The following is a 15,958-nucleotide window of genomic DNA, read 5'->3' as shown; positions in this document are numbered from 1 at the left end:
TTCCCTGCAGTTTAGAGTACTTGATAATGTCTGATAGATCTGTGGCAAAAGACAATGTTATTTCACAACAGCACCCCACCCCTGGGCCACAAGAGCTGTTCTTAGCTGAGATCAAGAAAATAAACCCCAAGTCCACATCTGATTAGAACAGATATATGGGAGGTATGAACAGGACTGGCCAGATGCTAGACCATATGATAAACACCGAGGATCATGGTATCATATAAAACTGGGCATTTATATGGTACAGCTGGCTATGCATAATCTTCTCCTAATTTATAAGGCTGGAGCATCTGGTCCATTGCTGTTGCTCTATCAGCTTTTCCGGTGCCTTGTTCTTGAATTTCTGGTAGTTGGATACTGCTCTTCTGAGTGCCAGCGGAACATGAAGTTAAAGCCATTTACAGTGGGACATAAGCTCTTACTCCATACGATAAATAAGATAATGTTCAGCCATGGTCATGGAAGAAAGAAGGGTAGGCCCTTGTGGGATGGGTTCCACTTCACACGAAGATCAGTAACTGCAAACTCTAAAAGACATAATATGTATTTCTCATTGTCAGGACACTCAGCCACAACAAAAGGACTTGGCCAGATGAGGCCATTGCAACAAGCTGTGTCCATGACTGCAGACGTCCCCCTGTGACTCAGCAGGTGGTTTTACAGATCAGGTTGCACAAGTCCTGCTTTTGTTACACTGCTTAGTCTTCCCCACCCTATGCCATAGCCCTAGAAGCCAGCATTTATTTCTCTCTTTCCTGAAACAGGGGCTGGCATTGGACATGTTGTTAGAAAATGCTCTGTAAGTGACTGAAAAACCAAGAGAAGGCTGTTTTCAGATGAGCCTTGCAAACTTATATCCAGAAAAAGTCAAGCTGACCATGTAAAGGCATCCTGCCCTGAGTGGTGTGCATGGGCGCCAACCACTGTGGAGCCATGTGCCACTCCAGGCAGCTCTGGAGAGATGGACCCACAGCAGATGGTCTCTTTGTGTCCACAAGGAGGAAGGGGAAGGAGGGCCAGACCTCACTTTTCCAGGTATTTCCAAAATGCAAGAAAGCCCCAGCTATACTTTAGAGCCTGGTAGAGGTCTTCCTCTGTTCCCCCCTCATGGAGATGTAAACAGCAGTGCAGCATACAGGCTAAGGCACCAACAACATTGTTTTCAAAAACTACAGCATTACCAATGCTATCTAGAAGCTGTGGGTGCGGATCACCCAACTGGTATATGCTACAGCAAAGCACCTCTCGCTGCAGGAGCCCCATCCTGTGAGTCCAGTGGAGCATGTCTTGGGAACATGCCACCACCACTGATTGCAGGGGAAAAATACAGCACCAGTCATTTTACCAAACCCTTCCCCAGAAAAATTACATGTCAGAGCAGAGCTGAAAGGAAATTTGTATTTGCCATGGAAAGAGAAAACTGGCTTTTGCAGAACATCATGTGGTTGACAGTAATAAATCCTGGTACTGTCAGAATGGAAGTGGGTTGTTCCTGCAACTCTTGCACTGCTTTCTGTAAGCCTGCATTGTTGCTGAGGAAGTGAAATCTGGTTAGCAAACATAACAGCACAAGACTTCTTCAGACCTTTTCTTGTGTTTCCCTGCTGCACATTTTGTATAATTTCATCAAATTGAAAAACTTTCAGGTTTCCAACGTCTCCGTAGTTCCATAGCATGGCAGCTGCTATATTTCTAGCCAGGTCTGAATGCTTCAGGCACCCCTATGGCTTGCTGCTTCTTTTTTTTAATGTCTTCTTTAAGTTTTGAGAGCCCTAAATGGTTTCATCCTCTGCAGCTGACATAGGTACAGTATCCAGTAGTGTCGAAGTCTGTTCTCTGACTAGGGTCAGTAGATGTTACCTTAATAAAGCTTTATCTTTGTGTAACAATGGCAATGTGAGTTGCCCCAAGGAAAGAAGTGAATTTGAGAAAGAACTTGAATTACTGCAGATGCTGATTTCAGTCTGTGATAACCCACGAGTGGATGAAGTCACCACTGCTGAAATATGACTGGCTATTTCTTAATAGTTTGCCTGGATGATTTTACTATGGTTATATCCAGTGCAAGATGGGTGATGGGGCAATGCTGAATCTGTCATGGTGCTAGTTACTATACAGAGATTTAATAAGTCCTGTTTCCCAAAGAAACTTACTTAAATTAAGAAATTGTATGATATGGGTGGGGTAAAACAATTGGAAGAAATGAGAGAGAAGCAAAAACGGAAGCATGGTGAACAAAACCTGGTTTTATGGACTAGATACGTGGACGCAGCTAGATGCCTGCAAATCTAGTCATTCAAATATATCATGTGTTAGAAGCAGATAGTGACAATATTTAATGTGTAATGCTCTCTTTCATTTTAGTGAAGGCAAGACTGACCAGAATTCACTTACTTAAGCACAGCCTCCTCCCAAACACCTACTGCCAGCATCCTCTGATGCTGCTCTCAGTGGTTCTGCCTTCAGGTGAGGTGTTAGTGACAGACCATTGAAAAATGCTTTGGATGATGACATCATTTCATCATTTGCTGTGAAATGGTTGAAATAGAGGTCCTTTCCATATAACTGTCTGTCATTGACTGAAAGCGAGCATCTTTTCTGTTTCAGTTTAAATGAACTCCTGTCTAATCACAAGTTGGTTTCACTATCAGAAATGTTATATTGAGGGCACTATGAAGACATTGTGAGTGTGGGGTATGCTCCTGGACTATAATGTTCTTATTTTAAAGAAAGGACGCTTTTCATCTTCTGTTGCAACCTTTGTTGTAGAAGAAATAAAATATCTGAAACTTCTGTTTTATAAATTCTATTTTAATTCCAAGGCTTAAAATAGAAAATGTCCAGAAACAGTCTTAAGGCTATTTTCACAAGTGCTTTTTGCCTTCTTTTTTTAGTCATGTACTGTAATATTTCCTTTCTAAATGCAAATATATACAATTTTAAATTGTAATATAAGACTTACAAAGTATCCTTGACCTTTGTGTGGCATAAAATGATTATGATGAATCAAATCACTGAATGCAGCAAAGGTTAATTTAAAAAGTATCCAAGTATGTATTCCAGACATAGACCACAGATGTTGATTTACTGCTGGATCTGTGATGTGAGGCATCTTCTGCCATTATTCCTGTAACTGGGAAGAGAAAGAGAATTGCTGCTGGAATGCACATTTAAGCTGGATGGTATTCAATTTAATTGAAAATGCAACACATGCCATTTGCCTGCATCCCTCCTGTACCTCTGCAGGCTGTTCAGCAGTCTAGCTCTAACCTGATCTTCCAGCCTTTTACAGTACTGTGAAAGAAAGCAAAAATGCAGGAAAATCACCTAGAAACTGGTTCCCTCCTTAGCCTAAACCCACTGACTAAGTCTCAAGAGAGACTGATGTTATGCATCATATTATGAAGCAGAAGAAAGAAAATCTTTTATAGTTAGGGTACCAAGCTGAGAACAGAAGCATAGGTTCAAACTTTGATGCTTTTACAGTTTTCCCCTGTTACCCCTGGAAAGGGCCCAAATCTGAGCTTGCTAAGGCCAATGACGCTAAAGTCAACTTTGGCTTAGGTCTTTATACACTCTGTGCCTTGGCACCTGCAAGGCCGGACTGATAGTAAATCTCTCTGCTGGGCATATGATACAAAAAGAGAGTCTAGTGATAGAGGTCAGATTTTTCAGACCAGCTAATTGAGCTAACTTTTGCATTTTGGCCCATGGAAACTTAAGAAATTTGATAACCGATTTATTTTCGAACACATTACACCCGAAGAATGGCCATGAAAAGAGGCTCATTTGAATTAAACACATTAGATAAATCCCCAAATTGCAGGCTTGCAGCAGAATTACATGTTAATAAAGCTGGAGGTCACTCATTTTCCTAGTTAATTATTACTTGACAGTAATAAAAGCTGATGAAAGCAATACTGTGTATAACTGTTTAAAGAAAGGGAAGTGTTTCTGAGGACCGTGCCAGCATGCAAATAATGATCCACACCATTCCTTTAATTTTCTTGGCTCCATCATTCTTACCTGGTGTGGAACTAGCTGAGATGATGTAAGAACTATGGCTAATATTGTCATACGGGATGGCAGTTTTTATGCCACACCTTTTTTTCTCCTTTTGGAGAGTATCTGCCTTTGGGGAGGGGATAGCTCTTGACTTTCAGAGTCATCTCCAGTGTCAGCTGGTGACTTACCTGTTGCAGAGGTGCCAGCGCTGTCACTGCAGCACGATGCATTGCCTGTTGCTGTAGGCACTGCTGCGGTCCAGCATTGGCATGTATGTTTTAGCCACGATGCAGTAGCTGACTCCGGGCCTCAAATCTTCTATTGTAATAACCTTGTCTTTTCCTTCATACACCAGGACTCTGTGTTGCTTCAGACAGAGCAGAGTAAAAACAACTAGTCAAGCACATTGCCCTAGCAAGTGTGTCTGTGAGTAAAGTTCGATAAGAACACATGATGTAGAGCAGCATGTGGACTTGCACAAATCAATAACATTAATAATTTATTTATGATTTTAAAAGAAAATTCTCCTTCCAAATTCCCCTCTTGTCCCAGTTTTTTAATCTAGGTCTTAGAGTATGAAATACTAAGTTGATGGGAAAGAATAAAGGGAAGAATTAAAACTGAATTAAATCAAATTCAATTCCTGAAAAATAAGCCTACTTTGTTTTCAAATACTTACACAGTCATCAATGGTCTCACAAGCCCAGAAGACTATTTCAACTGTAAACCAAGAATGGTGTGCCCATACTTTCCTGGCTTTTCAATGGTAAAGGCTTCATATTTGAATATGCACTTACCTCATCTAGCAAATTGTTAATTATGAAGACTTGATATAGCAGATCATAATAATTTGTCATTGGTATCTTGCTGCCTCTCTTCCTTTTATAAGGAGAACGTGGAGCCTGGAGCTTTAGCATTATGGATTTGTTGCTACGAACCACAGTTACTGTTGGAGGTCCTATCATAGCTAAGGAAAAAAACCCAAAACTATGAACACAATTATAGTTTATTAATAATGTTTCAGAGAACGCAATTTGAATCCATTCAACAATTTAATGTTCTTGTTACCAGAAATATATTATGCTGTATTTACTGTTAAGGTACCACTTTGTAAATCCTTACTTCTTGGTGGTTATTGCTTGGGACATTTTGGGAGTGACATTTCCTGTGTTTGTAAATCTATCTTTGAGTGAAGCTTTCTGAAATCTCTGAGAGCTGAATGTTGCTGACTGCAGGCTGGTCAATCAAAATGCTTTGGTTCTTTGTCCTGTTTCCCCCCCACTGCCCCCTATATTTATCTGTGTGCTTGGACTGCATAAAACAGCTATTTGAACCATTTCAGTTATGCCAAGGATGCAGCTTCAATCATTACTTTCATTACTTTTTTTGCAATCTGCTTGGTTAAACACAGCTAATGGTTCAAGCTAGTGCCTGTATACCTATGTGTGCAGCCCCAGAGATGTGGGGAGACAGGACAGCAGCTGCCCCATGCATCTCTCCGGGAGGAGGAGGTGGCACAGGGTGAGATAGGCTGTTGCTGCTGCAAGTTACTGCTTTATGTCAAAGATTGTGGTTTCATCTGCACAGGAGGCTAGAGGTAGTTTGCACTTCAGGGCTGTGAAGTAACCTGCACTGACCTTCACAGTTCAATTTTGTATTGACCAGTGAGAGGAAACTGGTTAATTCACAGGGAACTTACTGATAGGTACACTGGTACTGTTCAGTGTTTTAACAGTCCTCCAGTTTCTAACATACTATGGCATTATAATGACTGTACTAACTAAAAGCTATGTGCATGTCCTTTCTAAATACACTGCAGTCAGAAAAACACATAAATGAGAGAAGAATGGTGGCCACACAGCCCTCAGTTCTCTTCTCACTTTTCCCCCCAAGCAGAGATCATTTGCTTCTTTTCCACCTTGTGTCCAGTCTTTCCATCAGCTTCAAAAACAGCTGAAAATAATTTGTGTAGTTCCACATCTTGAGGAAAAGGTTGAGCTAAAGGAAGCCAGGCACTTCTGCTCCCCTAATTATAGATAAGTGGCTACTTATCCATAATTGGTTGGCATCCAAGTGTGGAGAAAATTGTTTTATCGCAACCCTTCACCTGAAAGCTATTGACTTGCAACTTCTTTTAGTACAGCTTTGTAGCTAGAAAAGGATTACTCATGTTTGCAAATTGTGAACAGAAATGATGTATTCCATGCCACAGGAAATTCAATTCCTTTCTCAGAGATACCATATGTTTGTACTTACTTTCTCGCCAGGGAGTGAATCTGCAGCTGAGGCTCCAGTCGGAATAGACACCGGCTGACGCGGCTTTCACTCTGCCATAGTAAGGCTCTTGAATGTCAAAGGTCTCATTCGTTAGGTCACAGACATGGTTTTGAATCCCCCAGCAGTCATCTTTGTTTTGCCACGTACTCTGCCCATACCTATGGAGAAAAAGGAGGAAGGATGTAAGCTTTAGCTAGCATCAACTGTATCCATACAGGTTTTTAACCGTCTGTTTTAACTTGGTAAGTGTTACACTGACAAGTGCTCTGCCATGGAAATCAACTCCCTTCAATTTGATGTCAGGGGAGATTGATTTCATGGGCATTTGGGAGTTACAGGTTTCTGTCTTTTCTGAAAGAAACATAAAGCAGAGACATGGGTCACCAGCCCTGCAGGAAGCTGGCTCATACTTGCCCCTTGAGAGAAACAGGCAAACTTTGGCCTAGCCAGTGTGTTAGTGATGGGCAGAATGCTGGGTTCCACCCGCTAATTTCTCAAAGGCAATAGTGATTTCAGATGCTCACCAGGTGTGCCAGGGATGGGAGCGTAGCCCCTCTGAGGACCAGCCCCTAGCACAGCCTCACGTTTGCCATGCAAGGCACCCTGTGGCACTGCCATGGGCAAGGTGGGCCACCAAAATACCTTAAATGTCCTATTGCAGAAGTACCTTGCCTAGCTAGACCTGCTTCAGGCAGGCAGTTGAACCCACTGGCCTCCAGAGGTCCCCTGCAAACTACATTTTTCTGCAACTCTATGGTGCAATGAAGGCACAGAGCATATCACTGGAGGAGCTTGTTCCCTGCCTGCCTTGGGCTGTTCAGCTGCACCTTGTGGGCTATTGATAAGTGCAGCAACAGCTGAGAGCTGGCAGCTGAGGAGGACGTGGCTGTTCCCCAGGCAGGGGAAGAGTATCCCACGTCACCTGAGAAATCCCTTCAATGTGCCAAGCAGGGATGGGCCCCAGCCTGGCGGGACGCTGGAGTTCCCCGGTACTTACACTTTATACTGTACAAAGTAGACTGTGTCTCTTGCCTCTCTGGCCCTCCCAGGTTGCCAGTGTAAAGTACTGTTGAAGTTTAATGAACGAAACTCTACCTTCTGCGGCTTAATCAAATCTTGTAGGTCTCGGTTTTCCAAAACTAAAATTGCTGCAAATAATAAGGAATGATAACATAACATGTTTGTCACAGACGTGCTCCTCCATATTGAAATCAGGGGGTATTGCTACAGCTCATTTGGTTTCATGACTAGCAGACTGCAGGGAAATTAATCTCCTGGATCTCATGTTCAAAACTTTCCAAGTCAGTGACCAGATCTAGCAGTTATAGTATCATGAAAAGAACACTTTTATGTGGTTTGGTTCTGATTTTTTTAATTTTCATTTTCCTTAGTGAGTTTACTGCTGTGAAAGATGCCTGATGGACATGCCAGGAAACAAACCCTTTGGATCAATTCACAGAGCCTGCAGTAAGCAGCCCCATCAGTAGTTAAAGTCAAGTGCTCTTTCCTCCACATCTCAGCTTTAACATGCAACGATTATAGCTGTTTTAATTGTTGCTGTGTTTATCAGCTCTTGCCTAATAAAAAATAACCTGAGGTTCACTGCTTTTCCAGTCTGCACTACTGGAAAAAGCTGCCTGACAATATTCAAGATAGTCTGTTTTCAAACTGCGATGGTTACTGATGACAGAATCAGTTAATAACCTCTCTGAGACATTTAGCAATCCTAACATTTTTCTGGGTTTCATGATGACTGCAGCTTTATCCCTGGCATATCACAGAATCATGTAAGACTTGTACTAGTTGAACTGAAACTGGTAATACAGCCATGAATAAATTTAATGGGGAACGTGCTCGTTTTATCTGGATTTCAGAACCTTGAAGGACAAAATAACAGACTAATTTGGAAGTGACTGGACTTTTGAAACCCACCAAAAGATCCAGAGATTTCTTGACTCATCCAGACATTCAATAACAGACCCAGCACCCCCCCTCCCTACATTAGAAAAGAGCAGAAAGCCTTTACTTACTAGTTACCTCATCCTGAAGCAGGTGCATCAGTAAGCAGAGGGAGGAAAGTGTGATCCCCTTCATGCTTAGGAGAGCAGCTCCATGACTGAACATTTCTCTTCCTCTTGGGCATGTCTTATGAGGAAGTAATTGTCAAACACTCTAGAGTTCCCCTTATTTTCAGTGGTTTCCAAAATCCCCGGGTTGGCTTTGGTTTAATTTAGCTGAAAAACATATGAGTTGCTCTAAATTAAACATAAGCAATTGTTCTTACTTGGCAGTCACTCTGGTCTGGTCTCACTTGTGGTCACTCTGAAGTTTGGAACTAATTATGAAGCAAACCAGCATGAAAAAGACCTTTTATTTTTAGGCACCAATTCCCAAATGATGTCTGGCAATATTGCTTTATCCCATAAATTTGTCACACAAGCTTACTTGCTTGCCATCTAAGATCGATCGATCGATCGATCGATCGATCTATCTATCTATCTATCTATCTATCTATCTATCTATCTATTTTTCAGCTTATTAGTTACTTGGAGCTGAAGAACACAAGAAATTTTGCTGCAAACACATAAAATACTCACCCATGTGATTTCATCTGATTTGGTGGCCTGTCTTTGGGTTGAACACAAGTGGACAGTTTGTATGTTTGTTCACGGCAGGACATCATCTAAGGATATATCATCGGAGGAACAAGGAGCCACAAAATCACTGCCAGCTGTGTTGCTGGGCAGCGCATCCACGCCATGCTGGTTGCTGGAGGGATGCTGGGAGGCAGGGGCAGCCTCAGCACTGCCAGCCTCCAGGCAGGGCACAGGGAGGCAAGCCCAGCCCATCGGGTCAAAGTGCTACTCTGTTGGACTTTCAGACTGCCAGGAGTCACTGGTGCGGGTGTGCCACTACGCTGTCTGCACAGATATTGGTGTTTGTCCCCTGAATCCTGCCTTTCCAATATGTGCATTCCTGTGAGCCTGACCCCAGGGCTGGGGATGACAGGGGTCCCTGGTGAAAGTGATCTCGCTTTGTGTTTGTAAATGCTTTAATGCCAGGTGCGTGCCTGCCCAGTGGTAGCCAGATTTCAGGCTTCTGCGACCTGTGGAAAGTTCATCTGAGTCCGTCGTTCATGGTGAGCATGGTGTCACTGATGACAAACTGTGGTGCCGCTGGAGGCAGCTGGGAGCCTGCTGGCCCTCCTGCCCAGCCTTGGCCCTCACTCTTCCCTTCCCAAAAGCTCCCCAGTGCTGACATCCACATGAACTTCGCTGCTCATGCACCAGCGCATCCCAGCAAATGTCAGGATGCATTCTCCTTTTGCTAGCTCGTGTTGACAAGCAAGAAGAGAAAACCCAAATTTTGCATGACATAGCACAGCACTACATAACGATGCACACTGAAGAAATAACAGATGTGAAGACTACCTGTCTGCAGAAAAAAAAAATTGCCTAACAGTCATCTTTACTTTTGGAAAAGGTGGAAGCAAAACACCTGCCAGGTCAAAAAAGGGCAAGTTCTGGTTCAAATGAAGGTATTTTTTCATTTAAAGGCAACCAGTTTTACTCAGCAAACTGGACAGAAGCTGGCCTCAGTCAGACTCATGGGCACAGGCTCTCAGTTCAGCTGATCACTTCTACCTCATTATCCAAGCATCAAACCCGCAACCAATCTATTAAAACACTAGATGTGTAGCTTTGAATTATTAACTAGTTAACCCAGTTAAGGGAATTAAAGAACTGAGAAGAAATGCAGAAGGAAAAAACAATCCCAAAATGGAGGTAGATGGCAGAAAGGTTACCCTGCCACCACCAGCTGGGAATTTTTTATCTATCCATTTCCCAAACACATTTTCAAAATCCAATGACCTTTAAGTAGTTCCCCACACCAAATGCAATTAGTATTTCATCATGTTATATGAGCTCAAGTGCGGGAATAGGGAACTTTTATAAACGAATCACCAGACTGAAATGTCATCAAAGTTTAGTCACAGGTTGTGTATTTGCTTACTTGAATTGTACCAACACACCTTCCCGTACCCCACGTAACAGCGCATTGCCGGGAGCTGAATCCTGGAGCTTTGCCAAAATTGCTTTTGATGGCAGTTCTTCCTATGAATGCAGAGCCGACGGTCAGCCCACCTGGCACCCGCAGGGCTTTGCTCAGAAAAGGCTGCTCTGCGGTGTGGTGAAACAAGGAAAGAAATGCCTATCCCATGGAAAAACTTGGGGTTTCCTGCACGCTGCACTCTGGTAGCGCTTTATCCGCAATTGGGCTTGGGACTCTGAAGTAATTGGTAACTCTTCACATAAATTTTGTGATTATTGAAACAGCTGCTGGTAATCCCCAGGTTATTAGCATCCATAATATTGTCCTACTCATCAACTTCAGTCATGTTTCTTCAGTGCTTTGTGTGACAAAAATAGCTACAGTCAAATACCAGCTACACACACACATATACAGACATGTACATACATACATGTGTTGAGTTTCATAGAATACATGTATAGTACATTCAAAAATGTACAAAATTGAAAAACACCATAGGATGACATGCACTGCAATGCTATTTAAAATATGAATGAGAACTTTTAAAAAACAATGTGGTTTAAGAGTACTCTGATCAGTACTTTATGAAGAAATGGAAAATGAAAATGTATTACTTTCCCAGCAGAGTTCACGTAAGTAGTTATGCTACTAGCTCATCCTAGCTTATACTGAAGCATCTTTTTGTTTTAAACCTTTGTGAAAGAGCTGTACTGATATTTCTGTGAACAGATATAGAACTGTGGGCATGAGAATTTTTTTCAATCCTGGAATAAAAACCTATCTGAATGCTGGGTAAACAGACTTCTTTCTCCTGAGGACTGGATATTGCTACTCAGAGGTAAAGTCAAGCACATTCTTGCTGGAAGCTGCCTGACTCATCCAATCTGATAGCACCACTCCGTTGGTTTTGTTGGGTTTTTTTTCTTTTTCCTTGAATGAGTTGTTTCCTGTCTGTAAGAGGAGAAAATTTAACCCTGGAACTGCTTTTGCAGCAGCACCTTTGGCTTTTCAGATGCGAGTCTCTGATATTTGCGGTGGATGTGAGGGTGGATTTTGCTTACATGCCTAGATGAGGGTACAGGAAGATGAAGGAAGGGGAGAAACTCCCAAAGCATAGAGAATACTTCTACTAACTGGCAGAGGCCAGACAAGTCTCTCATGTGTGGCATTTCACTGACAAAAACTGACAATAAAAATGAGTAGTTCAGATTTTTCTGGACCTAAAGACCATTTTCAATTGGAGCTGTAGTTTTCAGTCTTACACTCTTCTAAGAGGCCAGCCTGGACTTACAGAAAAAACTGTCTTGGGAGGGGGCTCTGGAGCTCATCCAGTCCAGAGCAGGGCTAATGGCAGTTTTATCCCACACTTAACCACTTTCAGTGTGAGTTTTTCCCCCATATATCTAAGTGGGATTCCCCCACTGCAATTTATGACAGCTGCTTTTTGTGTTTTGATTGGGGCCCTCAGAGAAAAATCTTTTCTCCAAACGTTTATATAGTTGGCAACTGCAATTAGATCCCCTTCCCAGCCATTGCCTCTCCCAGCTGAGGGGACCCAGGTCTCTCAGCCTCTTCTGGTGTGTCATGTGCAGCAGGGCAGCCCTTCACCAGCTCAGTGGGGACTGCGAAAATGAATCACCACACACACACACACACCAAAAAAAAAGAAAAAAAAAAAAAAAAAAGGAAAACCCCACGGTCACGCAGGAGGGACTTTTTGGATTTTTTTTCCCTGCCCTTCAGGGAAGAGGCATTGCATCACACAGGCTCTGACAGAGAAGTTTGAAGAAGCAAGGCTGACTTACACTGCACTGTGTGTACCTTCACTGCTTCCTGTCTACAGGTATGAACTGTTCAACTCTTACTGTTAAAGGGCTTAGACCAACATTTTAAAGACTACAGTTAGAAATTCCCAATGCTGTAGCTGCACCTCAATAGTGAGGCATTTGAACATACTAAAGATTAAGACCTGCTGAAGGCTCACAGTGTAGCAAGTAATTATTTGAACATACAATATCTATTTAATGATGTGCAAGACACAATTGCACCAGAAAGTTAGTAAACAATATTAATGTTCATCAGGAACTGTAGGTAATAGCAAACCCCAAAATAGCTCAAAGCCTTTTATTTAAATCACAGGTTTCCTTAAAATTGTCAGTTTTTCCCATTTGCAAAGCTGTATGATTTTTGTTTTTCTGCCACTAAGGAGTACTGTAGCTTGTTTAAGCCCATTGAGAAAAGACCCACTTTTCTTTAGGTTGTGAGTCCCTCACCAAATCATCTACAAACAAAAACCCACCAGCTTGGAGACACGAAGAATTAATATTCCATAGTTTGTTGGTTTTGCTTAGGTAATCTTAATAGTATAGGAAGGGTGCCAGGTGATCACTTAGCCAACAGAAACCACAGGTAAACCTAGAGAGGTATAACACAAACATCGCTCATGCTTTCTTGGTCCATCTACTAAAGTAAAGAAAGGAAGGCTCAAAGCCTGGTAGTGCCGATGGTTGCTCTCTTGGATACACCGCCACTAGGAGTAGCTGAGGTAATAACTGAAATATTACCGATGTGAGTAGGGTATGACCCATGCATTCATTTTTTTGTAGGCGGTCGTTGGAAGTCTCTGTGCCTGATCACCGAAGCCCTGCCAAGACCACAGACTACACTGGGCTGACTCACCACACAGTGCGAGAAGGGCAAGAGGTTGGCAGGCATGCATTGGAGGAGAAGACAAAAGGAACTGAGATGCCTGCCTCCATGTCTGTAATCAAGGCTTGGGCTGCAGAAGGAGCGAATGCTTCTGGTAGCTACTTTGGGCACTAAAACCTGGAAAGATGCAAGCTCCAGGGGTTTCCTGGCCAAGGAAAAAAAAGAAAAAGATGAAAAAAACAAACTAAAACTGCCTATCACTCATCTCTTCTGCAAGTGGCAGCTTGTAAGCATCACACTTCCCAGCCTGTGGCTCAGTTCTGTGGTCGTCTCAATATCTCTGCATCATCCAAGGAGTGCAAACTCTAGAACGGGACTCTACTCTAATAAGAACCTTCACCACCACCTTCTCCAAATTACTATTGAATTTGTAAACATACTGTAATTTTATGAGCCTTTTTTTTAATATACTGTCTGAGATCTGGTGCGGATACAGTCTCCTGGCATTCGGGAATCAGCATGCTGAGCTTTTCAGAACAGAATCCTCCACTCTCAGCATAACTGGTTTTCACACTTCTCAGAGGTGTTAGTTTCGAGTTTATCGCAATGTGACCATTTAACCAGAAAATTTAGATCACCCTGTGATACTTATTTGCCACAAAGTTTTGTTCCATATTCTTTTTCTTACAGGAAGTGAAATTTGTTGTATCTCAAATAAAATTGCTAGTTTTGGCGCACACCCTGGAAGCAGTTGATAAAGTAGTTCTTAGTAATTAATCACCCAAATTCACAGTGTTTTGTTCCAATTTCTATTCAGATTTGTCGGGATGGGGGAACAGGTACTATACTAGTGCCAGATGTAAGGCCAGACTGATTCCTGGGACAAGCCTACATGGAAGAAGAGACCGAGGAATGGCAAAGGTGCTCTCTGCCTCCATGCCTCCACCACCCTCTAGCCATTCATGCAAGTTTTTGCAACCCGTTCTAACCTGTTATAATTTCTCACATTTAATCACATTTGCAGCAGGTTGCAATCATGGCTGTTGTTGTCACAGGCCTAAACTCTACCAAATCTGGTAGCAGAAAGCACACACCAGTACATACAGTTCCTGTTTTCTGGGATGGGACTGCACATGCCCCCCCTCCTTCCTATAATTAACCAAGCTGCTATTAACTTGCAAAAAACCTAAACCACTCAAAACCCCAAAACGTAACACAAACCAGTCATACCCAGAAAGAAAAGACAGTATATTAGATTTTTATTCTTCTCACTCTGTATTTTCAATCTGAAAGAATTCTATATACTCTTTGTGGGAAGGTATTTTTGAAGGGACATGAGTTGTTTAAGCAACCTTTCTGAGTCTGTACTACTCAAGAGATGTCAGACAGGAAAAAGCTTGATCAGACAGGGCGTTGCTTACTGCTCTACTGCACATGTTACAAGTATTTGACAATGGCAGGATTACTTTTGCAGAACACGTAGTGAGCTGGCTGGCAGAACAACCTGGTTTTCCTGCTCATCATTTGCTCTGCAAATAAAACTTCTGCCCCGAAATAAATGAAAAATTAGTTTTCAGCCTGATCAGCTACCTTGCTGCTGTCCAGTTACACAAATGGGCAAGTTAGAAAACATGAGTGTGTTCAAATTCGATAAAAAATGCCAAAACCTCAGGAAAGAAAACTGGTTTGAGTAATTCATTCATAACAGGTTAATCAAAAACCTAATCCATTACTAAAACTCAGAGTCTGTGCTATAAATTTAAATGTAGTAATTACCCACGCTTTGCTGGGTAAAAAACTGGCTGGATGGCCGGGCCCAAAGAGTTGTGGTGAACGGAGTTAAATCCGGTTGGCGGCCGGTCACGAGTGGTGTCCCCCAGGGCTCGGTTTTGGGGCCACTCCTGTTTAACATCTTTATTGATGATCTAGACGAGGGGATCGAGTGCACCCTCAGTAAGTTTGCAGATGACACCAAGTTGGGTGGGAGTGTTGATCTGCTCGAGGGTAGGGAGGCTCTGCAGAGAGATCTGGACAGGCTGGAGCGATGGGCTAAGGCCAACTGTAGGAGTTTCAATAAGGCCAAATGCCGGGTGCTGCACTTGGGCCACAACAACCCCCAGCAGCGCTACAGGCTTGGGGAGGAGTGGCTGGAGAGCTGCCAGTCAGAGAGGGACCTGGGGGTGTTGACTGACAGCCGGCTGAACATGAGCCAGCAGTGTGCCCAGGTGGCCAAGAAGGCCAATGGTATCCTGGCTTGTATCAGAAATAGCATGGCCATCAGGGACAGGGAAGTGATCTTCCCCCTGTACTCGGCACTGGTGAGGCTGCACCTCGATTCCTGTGTTCAGTTTTGGGCCCCTCACTACAAAAAGGACATTGAATTACTCGAGTGTGTCCAGAGAAGGGCAACGAAGCTGGTGAAGGGTCTGGAGCACATGTCGTACGAGGAGCGGCTGAGGGAACTGGGGTTATTTAGTCTGGAGAAGAGGAGGCTGAGGGGAGACCTCATCGCCCTCTACAGCTACCTGAAAGGAGGTTGCAGAGAGCTGGGGATGAGCCTCTTTAACCAAGTAACAAGTGATAGGACAAGAGGTAATGGCCTCAAGTTGCACCAGGGAAGGTTTAGACTGGATATTAGGAAGCATTTCTTTACAGAACGGGTTGTTAGGCATTGGAATGGGCTGCCCAGGGAGGTGGTGGAGTCCCCATCCCTGGAGGTGTTTAAGAGTCGTGTTGACATAGCGCTGAGGGATCTGGTGTAGTTGGGATCTGTCAGTGTTAGGTTAATGGTTGGACTAGATGATCTTCAAGGTCTTTTCCAACCTAGATGATTCTGTGAATTAATGCAGACATGTTATAAATTCAAGTTTCTCCATTTGTTCTGACTCTGTTCAATCTGCACAGCCATTTCTAAGAGAATCTGAATTCTTAAGGTATGACTGTTCTTACCAGAACCAGCCCAGAGATGGCA

At 43.0% G+C, this 15,958-nt stretch overlaps 1 protein-coding gene across 1 annotated transcript; it reads right to left on the bottom strand.

The window, feature by feature from the left end:
• Positions 1-2,793: 2,793 nt before the first annotated feature.
• On the bottom strand, positions 2,794-9,123 carry IL22RA2 (interleukin 22 receptor subunit alpha 2). The gene is made up of 7 exons (XM_074820713.1): positions 8,883-9,123; positions 8,316-8,519; positions 7,283-7,433; positions 6,265-6,443; positions 4,806-4,975; positions 4,197-4,375; positions 2,794-3,136 (listed from the first exon to the last, which is right to left on the bottom strand). The coding sequence occupies exons 2-6, from the start codon at positions 8,407-8,409 to the stop codon at positions 4,220-4,222; spliced, it is 750 nt and encodes a 249-aa protein (XP_074676814.1). The 5' UTR covers positions 8,410-8,519; positions 8,883-9,123; the 3' UTR covers positions 2,794-3,136; positions 4,197-4,219.
• Between the last annotated feature and the right edge of the window lie 6,835 nt (positions 9,124-15,958).

The sequence above is a fragment of the Strix aluco genome, chromosome 3, assembly GCF_031877795.1.
Source record: "Strix aluco isolate bStrAlu1 chromosome 3, bStrAlu1.hap1, whole genome shotgun sequence".
NCBI classification, from domain to species: Eukaryota; Metazoa; Chordata; class Aves; order Strigiformes; family Strigidae; genus Strix; species Strix aluco.
The sequence above is the reverse complement of the archived record's forward strand: the minus strand, read 5'-3'. Positions and strand labels throughout refer to the sequence as shown.

Bases quoted from the DNA above. Each gene is read 5' to 3' on its own strand.
- IL22RA2 (XM_074820713.1), bottom strand. From the start codon at position 8,409: ATGTTCAGTCATGGAGCTGCTCTCCTAAGCATGAAGGGGATCACACTT. The intron at 7,434-8,315 runs GTAAGTAAAGGC...TATTATTTGCAG, and splicing joins GCTTCAGGATGAGGTAACTA to CAATTTTAGTTTTGGAAAAC. The intron at 6,444-7,282 runs GTAAGTACCGGG...TTTTCTCCATAG, and splicing joins TACTTTGTACAGTATAAAGT to GTATGGGCAGAGTACGTGGC.